General features: G+C 36.0%; 1 protein-coding gene across 2 annotated transcripts in view; it reads left to right on the forward strand.

Moving 5' to 3' along the window:
* Positions 1-16,921, forward strand: part of CERT1 (ceramide transporter 1) — an 81,584-nt gene that overhangs the window by 43,956 nt on the left and 20,707 nt on the right. For both annotated transcript variants that reach the window (XM_035553590.2, XM_035553588.2), the window contains exons 4-7: positions 5,840-5,947; positions 6,759-6,897; positions 7,904-7,987; positions 14,412-14,569. In XM_035553590.2, the coding sequence (XP_035409483.1) occupies positions 5,840-5,947; positions 6,759-6,897; positions 7,904-7,987; positions 14,412-14,569 (489 nt within the window). The remainder of the gene's footprint in view (positions 1-5,839; positions 5,948-6,758; positions 6,898-7,903; positions 7,988-14,411; positions 14,570-16,921) is intronic.

A 16,921-nucleotide genomic window follows, 5' to 3' on the forward strand; every position in this document is an offset into this window, starting at 1 on the left:
CTTTGAAACCTGACTATTCCTTCTAGCTTTTAAAGCAAATCAAAAAAATTACTTTAGTACATTGGGTGGGAGCCTAGGCCAGAATATCAGTGCTTTTTGTGATGGTGTTTAACAGCAGAATAGAGATTTCTGGTTCTTGTTTAACTCTGCAAATCTTGTCTCTCCTGACAGCCCAGATTCACAAAGAGGATCAAAAGCAGTCTGTGTCCTTTCCTGTTATAACCTGGTGGCTCGGCAGTACAAGCTGCTTTAGTTTTATTACTACATTAGTATACAGAGGGAAGCAGTTGTGGGCTCCAGGGTGTTGTCCTCCTCAGCATCCTATCTGTTCTTCTCTGTTTCGAGTGTCTGCTCCTCCCTATTCGCCTGGTCTGGAATCTCAGCATTTTAAGCTGTTGAATAATATTTGGTGAATAGTCTTCCTGTGCACATTGTTTGTTAAGAGAACTCATGGAAAAACAGTATGCATCCATGCAATTAATCATGGGTATGAACTACATGGATAAAGATTGTCAAAGACCAGATAATTGCCTTTGGTTGCGTCTTTGTCAGCCTTTGTTCTCCTCTCTGCAATGCTTTGTGTAGAGGTACTGCTGCTTTGTCCTTTTCCTTCCTTTAGAAAGCAGTAGGTCGTTCCAGCACTTACTAACCTGTGTACCAGTCTAACTTATGCAGATATTAAAGATGCTTGTCATCCGTAGGCAGCATATGGTGGCTTACCAAAAGTATTTGGAGTTTGAGAACTAAAAATCCAAAGGATGTTGGTAGATTGAGTGGTATTACAGTTATGATTATCTTAGTGCTGTATTGCTATAATCTCTGTTTTATTGGTTGTCTTGTGCTTATTTTTCATTCCAGAATTTCTGTTTCCCCTTGGGCATGTAGTATGCTTATTTACTGCAGAATTGCAATGTTTATCACTACAGGAGGAAGAAAACATGTCTACATTTCTTTACCTGCTTTTGCAGTTGTGAAGAAAGTTCATGTTAGAATCTTTTTAGCTGTTTACTTTTCTAAGTAGTCTCCTGCACTGTGCTTGGGAGGGCTGTAGGCGGGGTAATCATCCTCCAGAGGCTCCTACCTGGATTGTGAAATTCCTGTCTCTGCCTTCCTGCTGACTGATATCTGCCTTGCTTTCAAAGTGTTAGAATTGCATTGCCAGAGCCTGTAGAACAATTGATAAAGCAGACCTACAGATGTATGTTAATTATTAATTTAACTTTAGTACACAGAAATGCATCTCAAAGCGCCCTACTTGCAGTGTTAGTGTTCTTATCTGCAACCATCCCCACGTAGTCCCTCCTTGGGTTAAATAGCAGTACCCTTTCTTTAAATACATGCTGAAATACTTGCAGCTAGTCTAAAAATCACCCTTGGAATACAACCAGGGGTTTGACAGACCTTTTCTGCTTAGTCTCCAGCTCTTTCATTTATATCTTTACTTGTTTTCTTCTACACTTTTTTTTTGTAAGTTACTGTGGCTTGATCTTTGTTTGTTTAGGCTTTTTCACAAATACTGCAGAAAACGTGATCATAATGTCTGTTGTATCCTAACGTCTGTTTCATCACCTCCTAGGGTAAGCCTTATGTTTTAGAGGGAGGAGCTGCCTGCTGCTTGTGTTATGTAAAATAATAAATAATTTATAATGCTAACAGAAAATATCTGCCTTGGTGGACAAACACAGTGAAGCATTTGACAGGCACTAAATCAAGACACAATCAAAATAATTCCTGAAGACATGGGAGGATAATTTGCTTTATTTGATTTTTTTTTTTTTTAAGTGGAGGAGCTCTCCAGCAAGTCTGCTTTATTCCAGAGGGTTACTGACCCACTTTAGGAAATCCTTAACTGGCGGATCTGTGTGAGCCATAATGGAAGTCTGCAATATGATTCTGTGAATACTTAACGATTTTACTGAAAGCAGCTTTTCTGACGTACTGTCTTGTTGCTGATACTAGCGCCTGCTCCGGTAAAGAATCACATGAAGCTTCATATCATGTGGCTCTTTGCTCTCATCTATCATAAAGAAAAAACGTTTTGAAAGGATTACTGGATTTCATGCAGCATCTTAGAAAGCTGAAGCTGTTGCAGTGTACTAACAAATGCCAGTTCTGAGTGTAGCTTTGAAGCTATGATGTATGCATGGAATTTCAAAGAACTGCATCTATATACTGAGCATGATAATTTAGCATTAGTGCTTGATGCTATGTATTGATACAACTTCTGAGTTATTTTTGGTTTTGAGCAGAGACTGTTAGTTCTGTCATATGAACTCTACCCACGTTCCAGTTTTTATTCTGGGAAATTAAAAATTGTGTAAACAGAAGAAGCTTGTGTCGAGATTCCTCTTCTCAATGTAATTGAGTATTTCTACAGTGAATAGTTAATGATGATCTGCTTTGCAAGACATAAATGCGGCAGTGACCTGCTCTCATTTAGATGTTGCGGTAGTAGAATGGTGGGGCTTTGCATGGTGCATGCTTTCATTGTTTCTGTTAAGCTGCTTGCATGTGTGTGCTGTGAGCTGAGTGACTTGTTTTTGTGTCGGTTATAAAGCAATACTTATTTTCTGTTTCTCCTGATAAATAAGTATTCTTGTTTGTTTTCTCTTCCCTTTGGCTATTAAAACATAGTAAAACATTTTGTGTTTTGTGAACATGATCTATAAATGCAAATGCTTCAGATTTGTGTTGTGCTGTTTAGGCTGCTGAGCTTGTTTCATGGTTGCAAAGAGTTAAAACTGCCTAAATGTTTTTATATAGCAGTTTTTTATTGGCAGGGTTTACGAGCTGATAGGTCACTGTCTTGTGTACAATTCTAAAGCATGGATAAACTGTTTAATCACAAGCACAAATGACTGTCAAATGTACTGCTGAAAAGGTACCTTTAAAAAATCAAGCTTAATATTTATATGGGGAGGTTTTTTCACCCTCAGCTTTTATTCTGTGAGCTAAACCAAATGAGCATTGACTATAATGGTAATGTAGGAAGAAAAGGATTTAAGTCAATGTAAGTCACAAGGTGAGAACTTAAGTCACAAGGTTTTCTACTTCTGAGATTATGTATTTTCTTCTGTGTTCTATGGTAGCATTGTGACCTTGATTAAATCTTCAGATGTGGACATTCAGAAATTTCACTTCAGCTTAAATCCAATTTCTGTGAACATGTGTCTTGCTTGCTTAAAGAAAAAAACATTCAGAATACATCTGCTGTTCTTAGCTAAAATGCTCTGACTAATGCACTGGATATCTTTAATGCAACTTCAGTAACAGATTAATTTTAAAATGTATCTTATTGAAATGAAAAATTTTACCTTCTTTTCAGTTTGTACAACTTCAACAGAATGAGCCCCTGCTGTCAAACTGACAGTAATAAGAATGTATTCAAACTCATTTTAATATACATAGTGTATGATTAAGTAAACACTGAAATTTACAGTAGAACAGTGAAATTCTGTTTAGATTTGCATTTAAAGGCAATGTTAACAAATATCTTATGATTTTTCCAATTCTATAAAATGCTCCCTTGAGGTTTTTACTCATTAAACACTTCTGAAGAGAAATAATATCGTATGTCTAAAACTCTTGTGCTTTTATTTTTATCCCATTACCTGTTTTGCTTTCACTTGTCAAGTTTTTGGAGGATTTGTCCATTTAAAAAAAAAAAAAAAAGCTCTTGAATATTTTAAGAAAACTAATCAAAGCTTTATTATTTGATTACTTTTGTACTTAAGTGAACTAAGTGTACCCAGTGAACTAAGCTATAATCTTTGCACCATAACGCCAAGTGCATTACAATTACAAATGTGGTCCAATGTCCCAAATACATTACTAAAGCCAAGTGTACCCCTCAACACTTTGACTGATATTCTTAAAAACAAACAAAAAAACCACCTGTGTATCCAGCGTGAATGTTCTTAACAAAATGTCTAAGCCAATAGATATTTAAGACATGCTTTAAAACAAATAGTACAATTATGAAAATAGAAGCTTTTAGCACTTCTGTTGTTATACTTTTGTAGCTATTATTTCTGGGATACATACTCAGCATAAAATAGCTTTAACTGTGTTATATATAACATGACTAAATGGGGTATGTACATCCTTAGTGTGACAGAATAAGGAAACTGATTCTTGTATTCTTTCATTTGGCTCGAAGCGGTCGTTAAACATAAACTTCTGTTTCTGCTGTTTCAGGTTATAATATTTCTCTATATTTTTCTGAAATTAGGCAATGAACTTGATACGCTTTATTAAATATTTCAAATTTACAAGTGCTTATATTTCTTTTATTGCAAGTATTGTGTACATTAATCAGTTAAACTTTCAGCAAAACTTCTAGGCTACGTTTTTCTAATTACACTTGTATTTGTTACTCATACTAATTTTTCAACTTCTCTTCTACTTTTGATACTCATCCTGTTTCTTTTAAAGTCTGTTTTGTTTCCTCAATTCTTTCTTGTCTTCTGCCTCATTTTTCAAACAGGCTGGACAGACACAGACCCTTGGCTCTTTCTTGCTTGTTCTTGCTGAATAATCTTGTGTAGTTATGTTTGTTCAAGTATTATCTTAACAGCTCTGAGACTTGCATTTCTCTCTGGTCATACCTTCACTTCTGGAAAACCATTTTTCTCACTGCTCTTTTGTAACCCAAGTATGCATACTTTGTCCCATACGTCACAATATTATCCAAATCTTGTTTCAAACATTTCAAAAAATATGTTGTCCTTACTCTCTGTTTTTAATACTCCATATGTTCACTTGTATCTTAAGTTATCAGCACTTTCCTCACTTTTCAAAGCAGCTTCCAATTTTTCCATTAAAAAGTACAACAGCTAGATTTTATTTTTGCTTCTTATTCCATGTCATTCATTTGGTATGACATGGTATGACTGTCTACTCATCCCTTCAGGATTTTTCTGCTACCATGTAATTTCTTAAACATGTCAAAGGTACTTCACAATGTTGTCAATATCCACTTGATCAAATTAATAACAGTATTTCAGATGTTAATATCTGAACTATCATTTTTCTTTTTTCATTTTTTTTCTGACCACTTACATTAATGTGTAGGGAAATATTTTTCTTTCAGGTGGTCAATATCTAGTTTTATTTTTAAGGGAATTCATCAAACTTAAGATTTTATAACTTTTTCATGCTATTTTATTAAACATACAGCTTTCATTTTATTTGCAAAATTTAATTTACTGTTATCTTCATTTGTTTTCAGTATCTAACTTTGTTTTATTTTTTTTTGTTGTTGTTAAAAATAATTTTAGTCTAATATAAAGTATTGCTGAAGAAGCCTGGAAAAAGAAATTATTAACAGTAATCATCCGTTTTTCTGTGGTCTCTGTTTTGTTTCTTTTAAAAATAAAAGGCTCTATTTCAATGATTGGAAGAATTTACTGAAGCTGTTGATTGCCTTCAAACTGAACCATGCTAATCCCCCAATTAATTGTGGAGTACCCTAGGGTTTTTGAATGCCATGTAAAAGAAAATTCCTTGGTAGAGATTGCAGATACCAAAGGAATAGAAATGTTGTCCTTTTGAACCCTTATATACATGTTTTCTTGCTCTTTTGGGTGGGCACATAAAAGGTTGTCAATAACTACTGCTTTTTCAGATCATTATGATAAAAAAAAAAATTCATATTAACTTCATGGATGCTAGATCAACATCTTAAACTTGCAGGAATAACTTCCGTAAAACCCTGTTGCATCCTAACAAGAAACAAATGGTCTGGTTTTAGAAGAAATTATTTTAATCTTGTTTTCATGGTTTCTCCTCTTATTAAAAGGCTCACTGCTCTAGTTTTTATGTGATTTGTATTTTTTAGACTGAATCTGGCTATGGATCAGAGTCAAGCTTACGCCGCCATGGCTCCATGGTGTCTCTTGTTTCTGGAGCAAGTGGATACTCTGCAACATCCACCTCTTCGTTCAAGGTTAGTGAATAATGTTTTCTTAGTATTGGTGTGTAAATACAACACTTTAGCAAATGGAAAGAAAAGTTATGTGAAGATTCATTCACGAAACTAAAGGAAAAAATACCAAGTCTTCGGTTTACTGTTAGTGTTAATAATTATACATGTGGTGATTAATGGATCATACAGGAAGCTTTCATGTGCCTCTGTGCAGTTGTCCCTTTTAAACTACAGTATTATCTACCAATGGCAAGAGAAGTCTAATGGGAGGATTCATTAACCTTTCCTCTTGTACTCTTGATAATATAAGGGCTTCTAAACAAAAGGGAATGCTGGTTCTGTGAATTAACAAATATGATTATTAATACCGATTGATAAATTATGGCTTTCCCTCTTCCATATGTATAAATGTTTAACGTTTCAACTTGAGTGGGCTGTACTTGATAGCAGAAGAGAAGCAACACAAGAAAGGGGAGTAAAGATTAGAACAAAAGTCTTAAACTGGAGCTGATTGTTTTCAGGCACATAGTTGCAAACTTGGGAGCAAGGAAAACTTTTTTTTAATAAGCTTTTGTTCAATACTGCAAAGTAGCAGGTGCAGTGGAGAGGAAAAGTTGAGACCCAAGAACAAAATGAAGAAGATACACTTGTATATCGTTTTTGGAATCATATTGTTCAAACAGTATTTTGTAATTACTGATGTCTGAAATATCTTTGATGTATCTAAAAGATTTGTTCATCATAGCTGCAGAAATCCATTTTTTTTATTTAGGCATTAAATTTTTGCAGAGTATGTAGAAACATTTGAAGCACTTTTCACTTGTATTTTCAGAAGGGCCATAGCTTACGTGAGAAGCTTGCAGAGATGGAAACCTTTAGAGACATCTTGTGTAGACAAGTTGATACTTTACAGAAATACTTTGATGCCTGTGCAGATGCTGTTTCCAAAGACGAACTCCAGAGGGATAAAGGTAAAATCGTAATTGAAAACACTGAACTCCCTAGAATTTAACTTTTTAGACAGTAAGAAATAGTTGTTGGAATAGTTCCTTTAGCATTTGATGTAATATAAAGAAAATGGGTGTCTTAAATTTGCTCTTTAATATAGTAATCAATCCTAGATATTTCTGCTTAAATAATGTTAACTATTTGCACTGCAGAAGTTGGATTCCCATAGAAAGCTGCTTAACTTTGATCCTAACCCATAGCTGTCAACCTTACTGAAATAAATGATCTTCTAAGCACTTGATGTTATACAACAATAATTTTTTATCCCCCTATAAGATGAAGTCAAGTTAGCTTACCACTGCATCTCTTACCATTATTTTGAAAAAACAATAGTGTATTAGTTTGAATTGATAGGAACAATATATTCTTTCCTAAGGGCAAATAAACTGACATACTGTGTACTCCTGTTACGTATTGGTTGGAGCTAAAGCATTAGACCACTTGAGTGCACGCTTGAGATTCAAGTAGACCCAGATGAGGATGTCTATGTATCTGAATTGTTTTTCTCGTAGCACAGCTAGTTGTCATACTCATACACTTCCCTGAGACATTTTTATTTATCCCTGAGTTTGTTCTGGCACTCTTACTCTTTTGGTAGTAATGAGAGTAGGTAAGAACAATTCCACTTTTTTGCAAAGTCTGTAGCATAGAAGAGCTGAATTGTGACTCCCTGCTTATTCAGTTATAACAGAGAACTTTCATCTTCCCATAAAATAGAGTACTAAATTTGGATACTGAGCAAATGTTAGTCTCCTAATAGTTCCTTACTATTGGAACTGTTGGTTGTGGTCTTAAGTGGTTAAAAAAAAAAAAAAAAAGAAGGGGGGGGAGTCATGACTGGTTTTTATTATAGGGAAAAAAGATTAAATACTGCTTAGCTATGAAGATGCTCCTAGTTCTTCCTTGCTTACTGAAGAATTGGAAAAACTTTTTTACTCTAATAACATATTCTCTCTCTCCCAAATTCAGTGGTAGAAGATGATGAAGATGATTTCCCTACAATGCGTTCTGATGGAGATTTTTTACATAACAGTAACAGCAGTAAGGAAAAATGTAAGTGTGTCTAAACTTGGCTGGATATTTGTATGAATAGTATGATGATAGTCTTGATATAAGACTGATATTTATGCTGTTGTGTGAGAAGACGTTAGTTAAGAAATGTTATTTAAACGTGACAGGAAGTTCTTCATGTTAAAATTATCATTCATTAGCTGCTTTTCATGATTCTGAGTTACACTTAATTCACACAAATATTAATGAAAGTTTGTCAAGCTGGAATTTCATATTCTGTCTGTCCAAAGCCATTTCCAGTACAGAATTCTGTTGAACCAGATGCATTATTCAAATAATGAGAACTGAAATTTGTAATAGGTAATCACGTTTTTTTTCTGGCAAGTGTTGTCAGCTTGAGGAGTATGGTGGAACACAATGCTTTTCCAATTAAGTATGCCTCAGTATTGTTTTTTCCAAGTTCTATGGCTACATTATGACTAAGTCAATATTGTGTTACTGATTTTTCTCTAATTTTAGCAAAGTACTAAAATTTTAGCATCTTTAAACTGTATTTTCCAATATTATGACGAATAGAATTCTGATTCTTATCTAAAATGATCTGATTATAGTTTTCTTACTCCATCCATGCAGTGAATGTGAAGAATTCATTCAAGTTCTGCTTTTTGAGAAATCTCTTTACTTCTGGCCTGCCAGAAGTACTTACAAAAAGTGCTTTTAAAAATCTAAACACTTTCACCAAGGATCTGAAAATGTGGCAAAATAACCCTTTTTGTCTTCTATTTTCTTTCTAATGTGTTCTAGTCCTCTTGTCTTGCATTTTTCCTTCTTGTATTTAAGTGCTTGTGGTGGTTTCACACAGACAGCTAAGCTCTAGCACAACAGTTCTCGTTCTCCCTTCTTAAAATAACGGGGAGAGAATATGAAAGAAGGCTCATGGGTCAAGATAAGGAGCAATATAATTAAAGGTAAAGAAAAACAAGCAAAGGTTTTGCAGAAATGAAAAGAGAAACCAATTATTCTCTACTTCCCATCAGCGTGCAATGTTCAGACATATATTGAGAAGCAGGGCCTGAATATGCACAGTATTTGGTTGGAAAGACAGACCCTTTCATAAGTCTCCCTCTTCTCTTTCCCCTTACTCAGTTTTTATAGCTGAGCATGACATTATATGGTATGGAATGTCAGTTTGAGCCTGTTCCCCTAGCAATGTCCACTCTCGACCTCTTGCCCACACCAACCTACTGGCTGTTGTGAGTGGTGGGCTGGAGAAGGCAGCCTTAATGATGTGCCTACATGGCTCTGCAGTAGCCAAAACATTGATACAGTGTCATGTTTTCCTAGCTGCAAGTGCAGAGCACAGCAGTGCATGGGCTGCTGCGGGGATAGCTAACTCCAACCTAGCCAGACCTAGTACAATGCTCTTTCTAGAGTATTTCCAAAATTGTAACGAGGAATGAGGAGGTAAGAAAACGGAAGGAGTTTTTTCAACATATTACCAGAATTAATTGTATGAATAGATTTTCCAGTGATAAGATACTTGTGCTGCTAATTGTAGTGCTGATGTCAGAAGTAGTGTATAACTTTGAAGCTCTGAGTAAATATTTCATGCTTCTTGTCAGCGAAGATAAGCTAGTTTGCAACATTCACCTTTAAGCAAGTCTTATCATTTTCATCAGCCGTATATAAAAAAAAATCTAAATTTCTAAGGCCTACTAAGTCATTAGAACAAATTTCAGAAAAATGTAAAAAGATACTTTAAAAAACACTAGTGAATATTTAATTTCATTGCATGATTCATTTTGAAAGAGATGTCTTTGTCATACTTAATTTTTCTAGGATGATGTAGGAGTTCCAGCTTAATTTCCTTTAGAACATTTTTTCATTTCTACATTATTCTGATATGTATGCTATATACACACATTTAATATGTGAAATTTCATTAAAGAAGTGTGTATTTCTAGTACATCTGGTCATCTTAGAATATTTAAATGGAAAGTGTCCATTTTTATCACATATTTAAAAGAATTTGAAGTGATATTCACATTCCTCTTAGAAAAAGTTCTGTATCAAGTATTCAAGAATTTCTGTGCTAAGAAATTTTGTATTGTGGGTATCTGTATATAAACTCCATAGTTCAGTATGGAAAAGAATTCTGCAGCCTTTTGTTTCTCACTTTTCAACCTTTTTGTTTTCTTTTGTAACTCCACTTCTTACGATTGATGACCCCATTACGTTTACTTCCCATCAATTCTCTTAACAGCTTTATCTTCATTTTAGTTTTTCTGTCCTTGTTTGATTTCTAAGAATTTACATATATTAAAGATTTCATAGAATCTTAGAATATCGTGAGTTGGAAGGGATCCATGAGGATCATGGAATCCAAATCCAACTCCTGGCTCTCCACAGGACCACCCAAAAAATCAGACCATGTGTCTGAGAGCATTGTCCAAATGCTTCTTGAACTACAGCAGGTTTGGTGCTGTGACCACTGCCCTGGGGAGCCTGTCCCAGTGCCCGACCACCCTCTGGGTGCAGAACCTTTCCCTAACACCCAGCCTGACCCTCCCCTCTCCCAGCTCCATGCCGTTCCCTCGGGTCCTGTCACTGTCCCCAGAAAGCAGAGCTCAGTGCCTGCCCCTCCGCTCCCCTCTCATGAGGCAGTAACTGATTGCTGCAAGGCTTGCCTAAAAATGAAAGAATTGGAATATATGCACTATAAGGTAGAATCGTAAGTCTTCAGTCATGCAACAGGAGAAGTAGGCGCCTCAGGTTAAAAGACACCCATGCCTGGGTAGTGGGCAGAAAACTTCTTAGGCTAGCTGATAACAAAAAATTGATCTTAAACGTTACCTTTTTCTGAAGCTTAGCATCAGAGCAGCTGTTAATTCTTAGGTTTCTCAGGTTTCAGGTTCCATTCCTGAATTCTCTCCAGTCTTGTGAACACCAGAATAATCTGTAGCTGAGTAATGGTTGCCTGTCCATACTAAACACTTTTTTTTTCTGCAGTCACAGCTCCAGGAAGAGGGAAGCAGAGGCTTAACCTCCTAATTCAGCCTAATAGAGTAAAGGAGTGTTTCAGCCTCCTACTGCACCTGTCTAGTGCTCAAACCGCTAGATTTAAGACTAGTTTAAGGAATCATATTTACGTTGTCTTTTGCACTTTCCCTTCTGCACCTTTCCTGGGTTGGAGGAGAATGTTAGCATGACTAGTTAGATTTATATACTGCTGTGAAGACATGATGTTTTGGACAGGGAGCTTTTTTCTTCTCTGTGTTTTCTAGAATCTTTTGGTGAAGAGTTAGAGCTCTGTATATGAATTTATTGCTCGCTTTTCCATTAGAAAATCTGGTAACTGAAGCAATGATAATTTGTATAAAGCACCCATTCGGTGGATTTACCTATTGGGATCTTATATTCTAAGAATGTTGTATCTTGATCAGGAAGAGTTCCCATCCATCTTTTGAGGAAAATGAGTAGATTTGGGCTTATATTATGTAAGAATAAGAAGAGTGGGTAAAACCTACTTCAGGAATCTCTTCGAAGACAGAAGTTGGATGTGATCAAGAGGCTGAAGAAGAGAAACTTGATAGAAAACACAGTAGGATTTGTGGAGGATTTCTGTGCTCCTGCTGGAGGAATAATATTCACAGTCATCACTGAAATATTGAGGTTGTGCTTAAGGGGAAAATAATCATACTGATTCTACTGCTATCAACAGAGAATCAACAACAGAAGATAATTAAATGGGTGGGTGCATGACCCATTCATTTATTCTTTTTCATTTGGAATTAGTATAGTGACGTAAGATGTAGAAGTGGTATAACATGGAAAAGATGAAGGAACTTTGTTTTTCCACTTACTGTCTTTTTAAAAATCCTCTGTTTCACTGGGAAGCAGGTTTGATTGAACAGATAATGCTTGGGACTTCTGGGGAAGGGTTACAAACAGTATCTGAGGAACAAGATGGAAAAAACAATGTATCCTAACAGACTAGAGGTGCAGGAAGAAAAGGCTAAAGAGCTATTGAAGACTAAAGCATGGTATAAAACACTGCTTACAGTGGAAGGAAAGAGAAAATTGAGAAGTAAAAGAGAACTACTTAAAAGACTGGATAATTAAAAAGAAATGCCTGGATTCAGAATGTTGAAATTCAATTTAAATTAGGAGAAAAATCACCAGGATATTCTGTGATTGTATGATTTTTCAATCATAGCTTTTTTTCAATTGACTGCGTGCAGTTTCATCACCAAGCTAGAAGAGCAGTTGCAATAAAAACACTTCTACGATTAACTTTTAACTTGAACTTGACGATTTCAGCTTGAAACACTAAATCTTTTAGTTGACACAGAAAAATGGAAGTGTAAAAATAAAAATAGAAAATAAGAAAGATGTTAGCCTCTCCAAATGGATCGTCTCCTGACAAATATTTCTAATTTGCTGAAGCTTAATTGTTGCTGAAACCGGGGTTTAGGTCATCTTCAGACATTTTCTGGGAAGAAAAACCACTCCTGAGGAGTGAATCAAGGTACTCCCGTGCACAGTAAGGGACCTCTTGAGCGATCCTCTCAGAAAAACAGGCTTTGCACCTTTCTGCAACAAGTTCACTTTTGTCCAGAGTTATAATGGCTGAAGGGACTCTGAGTGAAATTGCAAGCAGTGTACATATATTGCTGGTACTTTGAGACTAATCACTGAATAAAGACTTAAAATATATGGTAGCCAAAGCTATACGGAGTATTAATGAATTGTAGCTGAGACTTAAAGATGATCAGGAATGAAAGCTGGCTTTGTTCCAGGAAATAAGGCTGTGCATTCCCCTTACAATCCAACATAGAGATTTGTGAAATGATTTTATACTTGTTGCAGCTGGTGGTGGTTTCTTCAGCAAGTCTAGCATGTTGTGTACTTCAGGAAAAAAAAATCAGATCTATAAGCAGAATAGCTCTGCTGGTAAGCCTGCATGTGAAATGATCTACACCAGCAGGACAAATGAGTGGCATAACACTTTCCTAAGAAAAATGCAGTCTATGGGTGAAGCTGTTGTTGTCTGGTTTTCGTTATTCTCAGAGAATCCGCTGCATTGCCTCCTTGCCAGTTTATACCACTTTCAGGCTCAGCCTCCTCCGTGTTGCCTCTGCAGCTGTTAGGGGGAGGGAGAGTTCCTCTGCTCATTATTGTTTCTGAAACAGATTTTTCTTTCTTTACTTTCCTTTTTTTTTTTCCAGCCCCTATCTTTATCTTTTAGGGAGTATTCTTGATTAACATGCAACAAAAAAATAAGCTGTGTTCTACCATAGCATATATGCTTATAGAGGCATTTGAAAGAGTATATAGTCTGTAATCATTTATTTGAAGGAAAAAAAAAAAAGTTTGAATCCTATTGAAAACCTCTGGAGACTTAAGCCATTGCTTAAGACCATGTGATGTTTGCTTTCTTTTCCCTAAGTGTAGACACTGCTCTACCATTAGAGAACAGCAATTGCATTTCTTTTCCCTACAAGATCTGAACTGCTTGAAAGCTCTACTTCACCCATGCAGACAGATATTTGATAAACTTACACAAACATTTATTTCAGCTTTTTAAGCCATAACAGTGTCACACTGTTAGACTTAAAAAAAAAAAAAAAAAAAAAAAAAAAAAGGCAATATCCAACTGGGTGATGTCATTAGTTTTTGTTTTTTTTTTTCTTTTCCCATGGCATAGCAGGGAGTTACTTTAACTTGCTAGGCTCAGTCAGCTTCAACACGGGTGTTAGTTTTGCTCTCTAATATTTTATGACATTAATATGTAGTGTTTGATTTGTTATTCTGTCAACCTACATGTAAGTTTGACATATAATAGGTACTTTTTTTGTCACACATTTAAGTGACTTGTTTAAATAGCCTTAGCAACAGATGGCTTGGTTGACAGCACAAAGTAGTTGTTGGAATTGCAAAACCCCACAGTACTTGGATAATTCAACAGATTTGATACTTTTATACATAACATACCTTTTTACATGGAGGTTTTAAAATCTATAATTACCTGCTTAAAGCAACCTTGAATATCACATTCTGGGTTTGATTGCATTTTTAAATTGTTCCTTTCTTAGTACTGTATTAGATATGTTTTAAGGTTGCTCTGTCTTAATTAGGCCCCACTTCAAGCTGTCAAACTGCTATTGTTACAAAGTATTACCACTCCCTCCACCCACATGGTTTGCGGAGAGCAGAGTAATACAGCATTACAAGCAGACTTGAAATACAGTATAGCAAGATGAAGCTCAAGGGACGCATTCCTCCTTTTGAATCTCTTTCCTTATCCTGTGGATAGTTGCAAATTATTAGCATTTATGATTTTTGTTTCTAAATCAATTTTATAGCCAGTATATTTGCTTCCAGCAATTGTAATATAAACAATGCATTTAAAATGCTCATTTGAATTAAAGACAGCTATTGGTGAATGGTTCATGTTTGTTTTTAGTATTTCCACATGTGACCCCCAAAGGAATTAATGGCATAGACTTTAAAGGAGAAGCTATAACTTTCAAAGCAACTACTGCTGGAATCCTGGCTACACTATCTCATTGTATTGAACTAATGGTAAAACGTGAAGAAAGCTGGCAAAAAAGGCTAGATAAGGTAAGACTGTTTTTCTTTTATTTTTGTTGAAAAATGCTTATTTAGCTTGAAATTTTGAATGAGGTGTTTTTAACCTTCATATTCCTGGTATTGATTGTATTTTTATGTACAGCACGTGTTAATTTTAGGTGTCATCTTTATCTATTACTCCTATAAAATGTTAAAAACCTTATCCTGAATGTTGGTAATACAGTAACATTCATCATATTTCTTTTTGCGGTCCTTGTTCAGCTAGTATTCCTGTATTTTTATATCTCTAGAGAACCTGACAGTATTCCATAGTAATAAGTGTATTGCTTGCAGCCTTCTAATAGAGATCTAAATAAATACTCATGCTTCCAAAATGATGTGAGAATCTGAACTGTTTTAATTGTAAGAGATGGTGACAGTACTGAGGTGAACAACCTGTTTTAACTTTAAATATCTCTTTAAAGGTCTCATCAATTATTTCACTTAAGGGATTAGTGTAAAACATGACTTTAATTGGTTAATTAATTGGTTAATTTTTTAGGTGTGTGATGTTATTCTAATGTCAGTGATAGTTCATGCTAAGCCTGCTCAACCACTATAGTAACTAAAAAGGAGCGGTGTCTTTTGTTCATATGAGATATGTTGGAAGCATGGATGGGATGTACTTCAGGCTTGGATTTCTATAATCCTGCCATCGCTGACAGGGGTTCTGTGCAGCCCTTTAGCCATTGTCTCTGCTTTTTTAATTTAGCATGTTTCCATATGGCATATCACACTTCAAATCTTGCTCCATGTGTGTTAGTGATACATGATTCAAAGAACAAATGCATTCAGACAAAATACATCTATGCTTGAATCTTTGCCCCTGTCTTCCAGCTCTTCGTATGTCAAATGCCTGCTCCTATCTATCTGTATTCACACTTCCAGCAATGCTTACTTTGTTAATGATTCATCTAGGTAGCTGGAGGAATTATAGCAGATCCAAGACTTGAAGGTTTTTCATGGCGTAACAGGGTAACTCAGGTTGGAAGAGATCTCAAGAAGTCTCTAGTGCAGTCTCCTGCTCAAAGAGTTTCAAATCAGACTGGGATGGTCAGGGCTTTATTAAGTCTGGTTTCAAGTCTTCACGGCAGGAGACTGCACAGCCTTTCTGAGCAGCCTGCTCTGTTCATCTGTCGTTATGGTGAAGCTTATCCATGTTATAGTGAAAGTCTTCCTGTATATCCAGTGAGAACAACTCTTATTTCTGCTTATCTTTTTCACCCTTGTACCATAGGCTGATGTAAAAAGCCTGTCTGTCTGCTTGATGATCTCCTTGGTAGTAAGGAAGACTGCTACTAGGTCCCCCCACAAAAACCTTCTCTTCTCTGGGCTGAACACAGTTCTCTTGTTGATCAGACTTTGCTTATAGCATGGATTAAATGAATTTTTCTGGTCCTAGAGTAGTATTCTAATACAGAATTTGAATTGGTTTAGGTCAGTTATTTGTCACTAGACTAACGTTAAACCACATTTTTAGCTGCAAGTGGTAAGAAAAAAAAAATTCAGTTTAGGTCTCATCTGACTGTAACATCGTTCTTCACCAACAAAAGACTTCACACATCATGAGTAAATACATTTTAAAGGGGATCACGAGCTTATTTGGACATGTTTCTTCAGAAAGTAAATAGCAAAGACTTCTCAAACCTTGGTGTTTTCAAGACTTTCTTTGATAAGCTTGCAAGGTTTTTGTAGTCATATTTGTCACTGATTTTTTTTTTGGTGTTTGCAGCATGCTCCTGATGAAGTTCTGTAATTCTAATATAAATTGCCTTTCATTTGGATTCCTTTAACTGCTAGCCTTTTAGAAGAGATCTTGATTGGATTTGTTAATATAGAAATGTGGGTTAGCATTAGCTAACAGCCAAATGCCCACCCATCTGCTCACTTACCACACCACCCAGCAGCATAAGAGGAGAAAACAGGATGGAAAAGCTCATAGGTCAAAAGACAGATGAGGACATTGCTTACCAGTTGCTGTCATGAGCAGAATAGTCTTCACGTAAGAAAAATAAATTTATTGCTAATTAGAATGGATCCAGTTAGTGGGAAGCAAAAAGAAAAAACACCAAAACAGCTTTCCTCCCCCATTTTCCAAACTCAACATTACTCTTTCACTGCAGCCCCCTCTACCTTCTGCTTGCACTACCTGAGTAGGATGGAGGTTGTGGGAAATCTAGTCTAGGGTAGGTCCTCCACAGGCCACTGTTCCTGTCAGGAATTATCTGTTCCTGCATGGGCTTTCAATAGGCCACAGTTTATTCAGGAAATGCCTCTCTGCTCCAACATGTCTGTTGTGGGGGCAACCCTGACCTCCTCCCACAGAGTGACTCCTGCAGCTCC

The sequence above is a fragment of the Cygnus atratus genome, chromosome Z (genome assembly GCF_013377495.2).
Source record: "Cygnus atratus isolate AKBS03 ecotype Queensland, Australia chromosome Z, CAtr_DNAZoo_HiC_assembly, whole genome shotgun sequence".
NCBI classification, from domain to species: domain Eukaryota; kingdom Metazoa; phylum Chordata; class Aves; order Anseriformes; family Anatidae; genus Cygnus; species Cygnus atratus.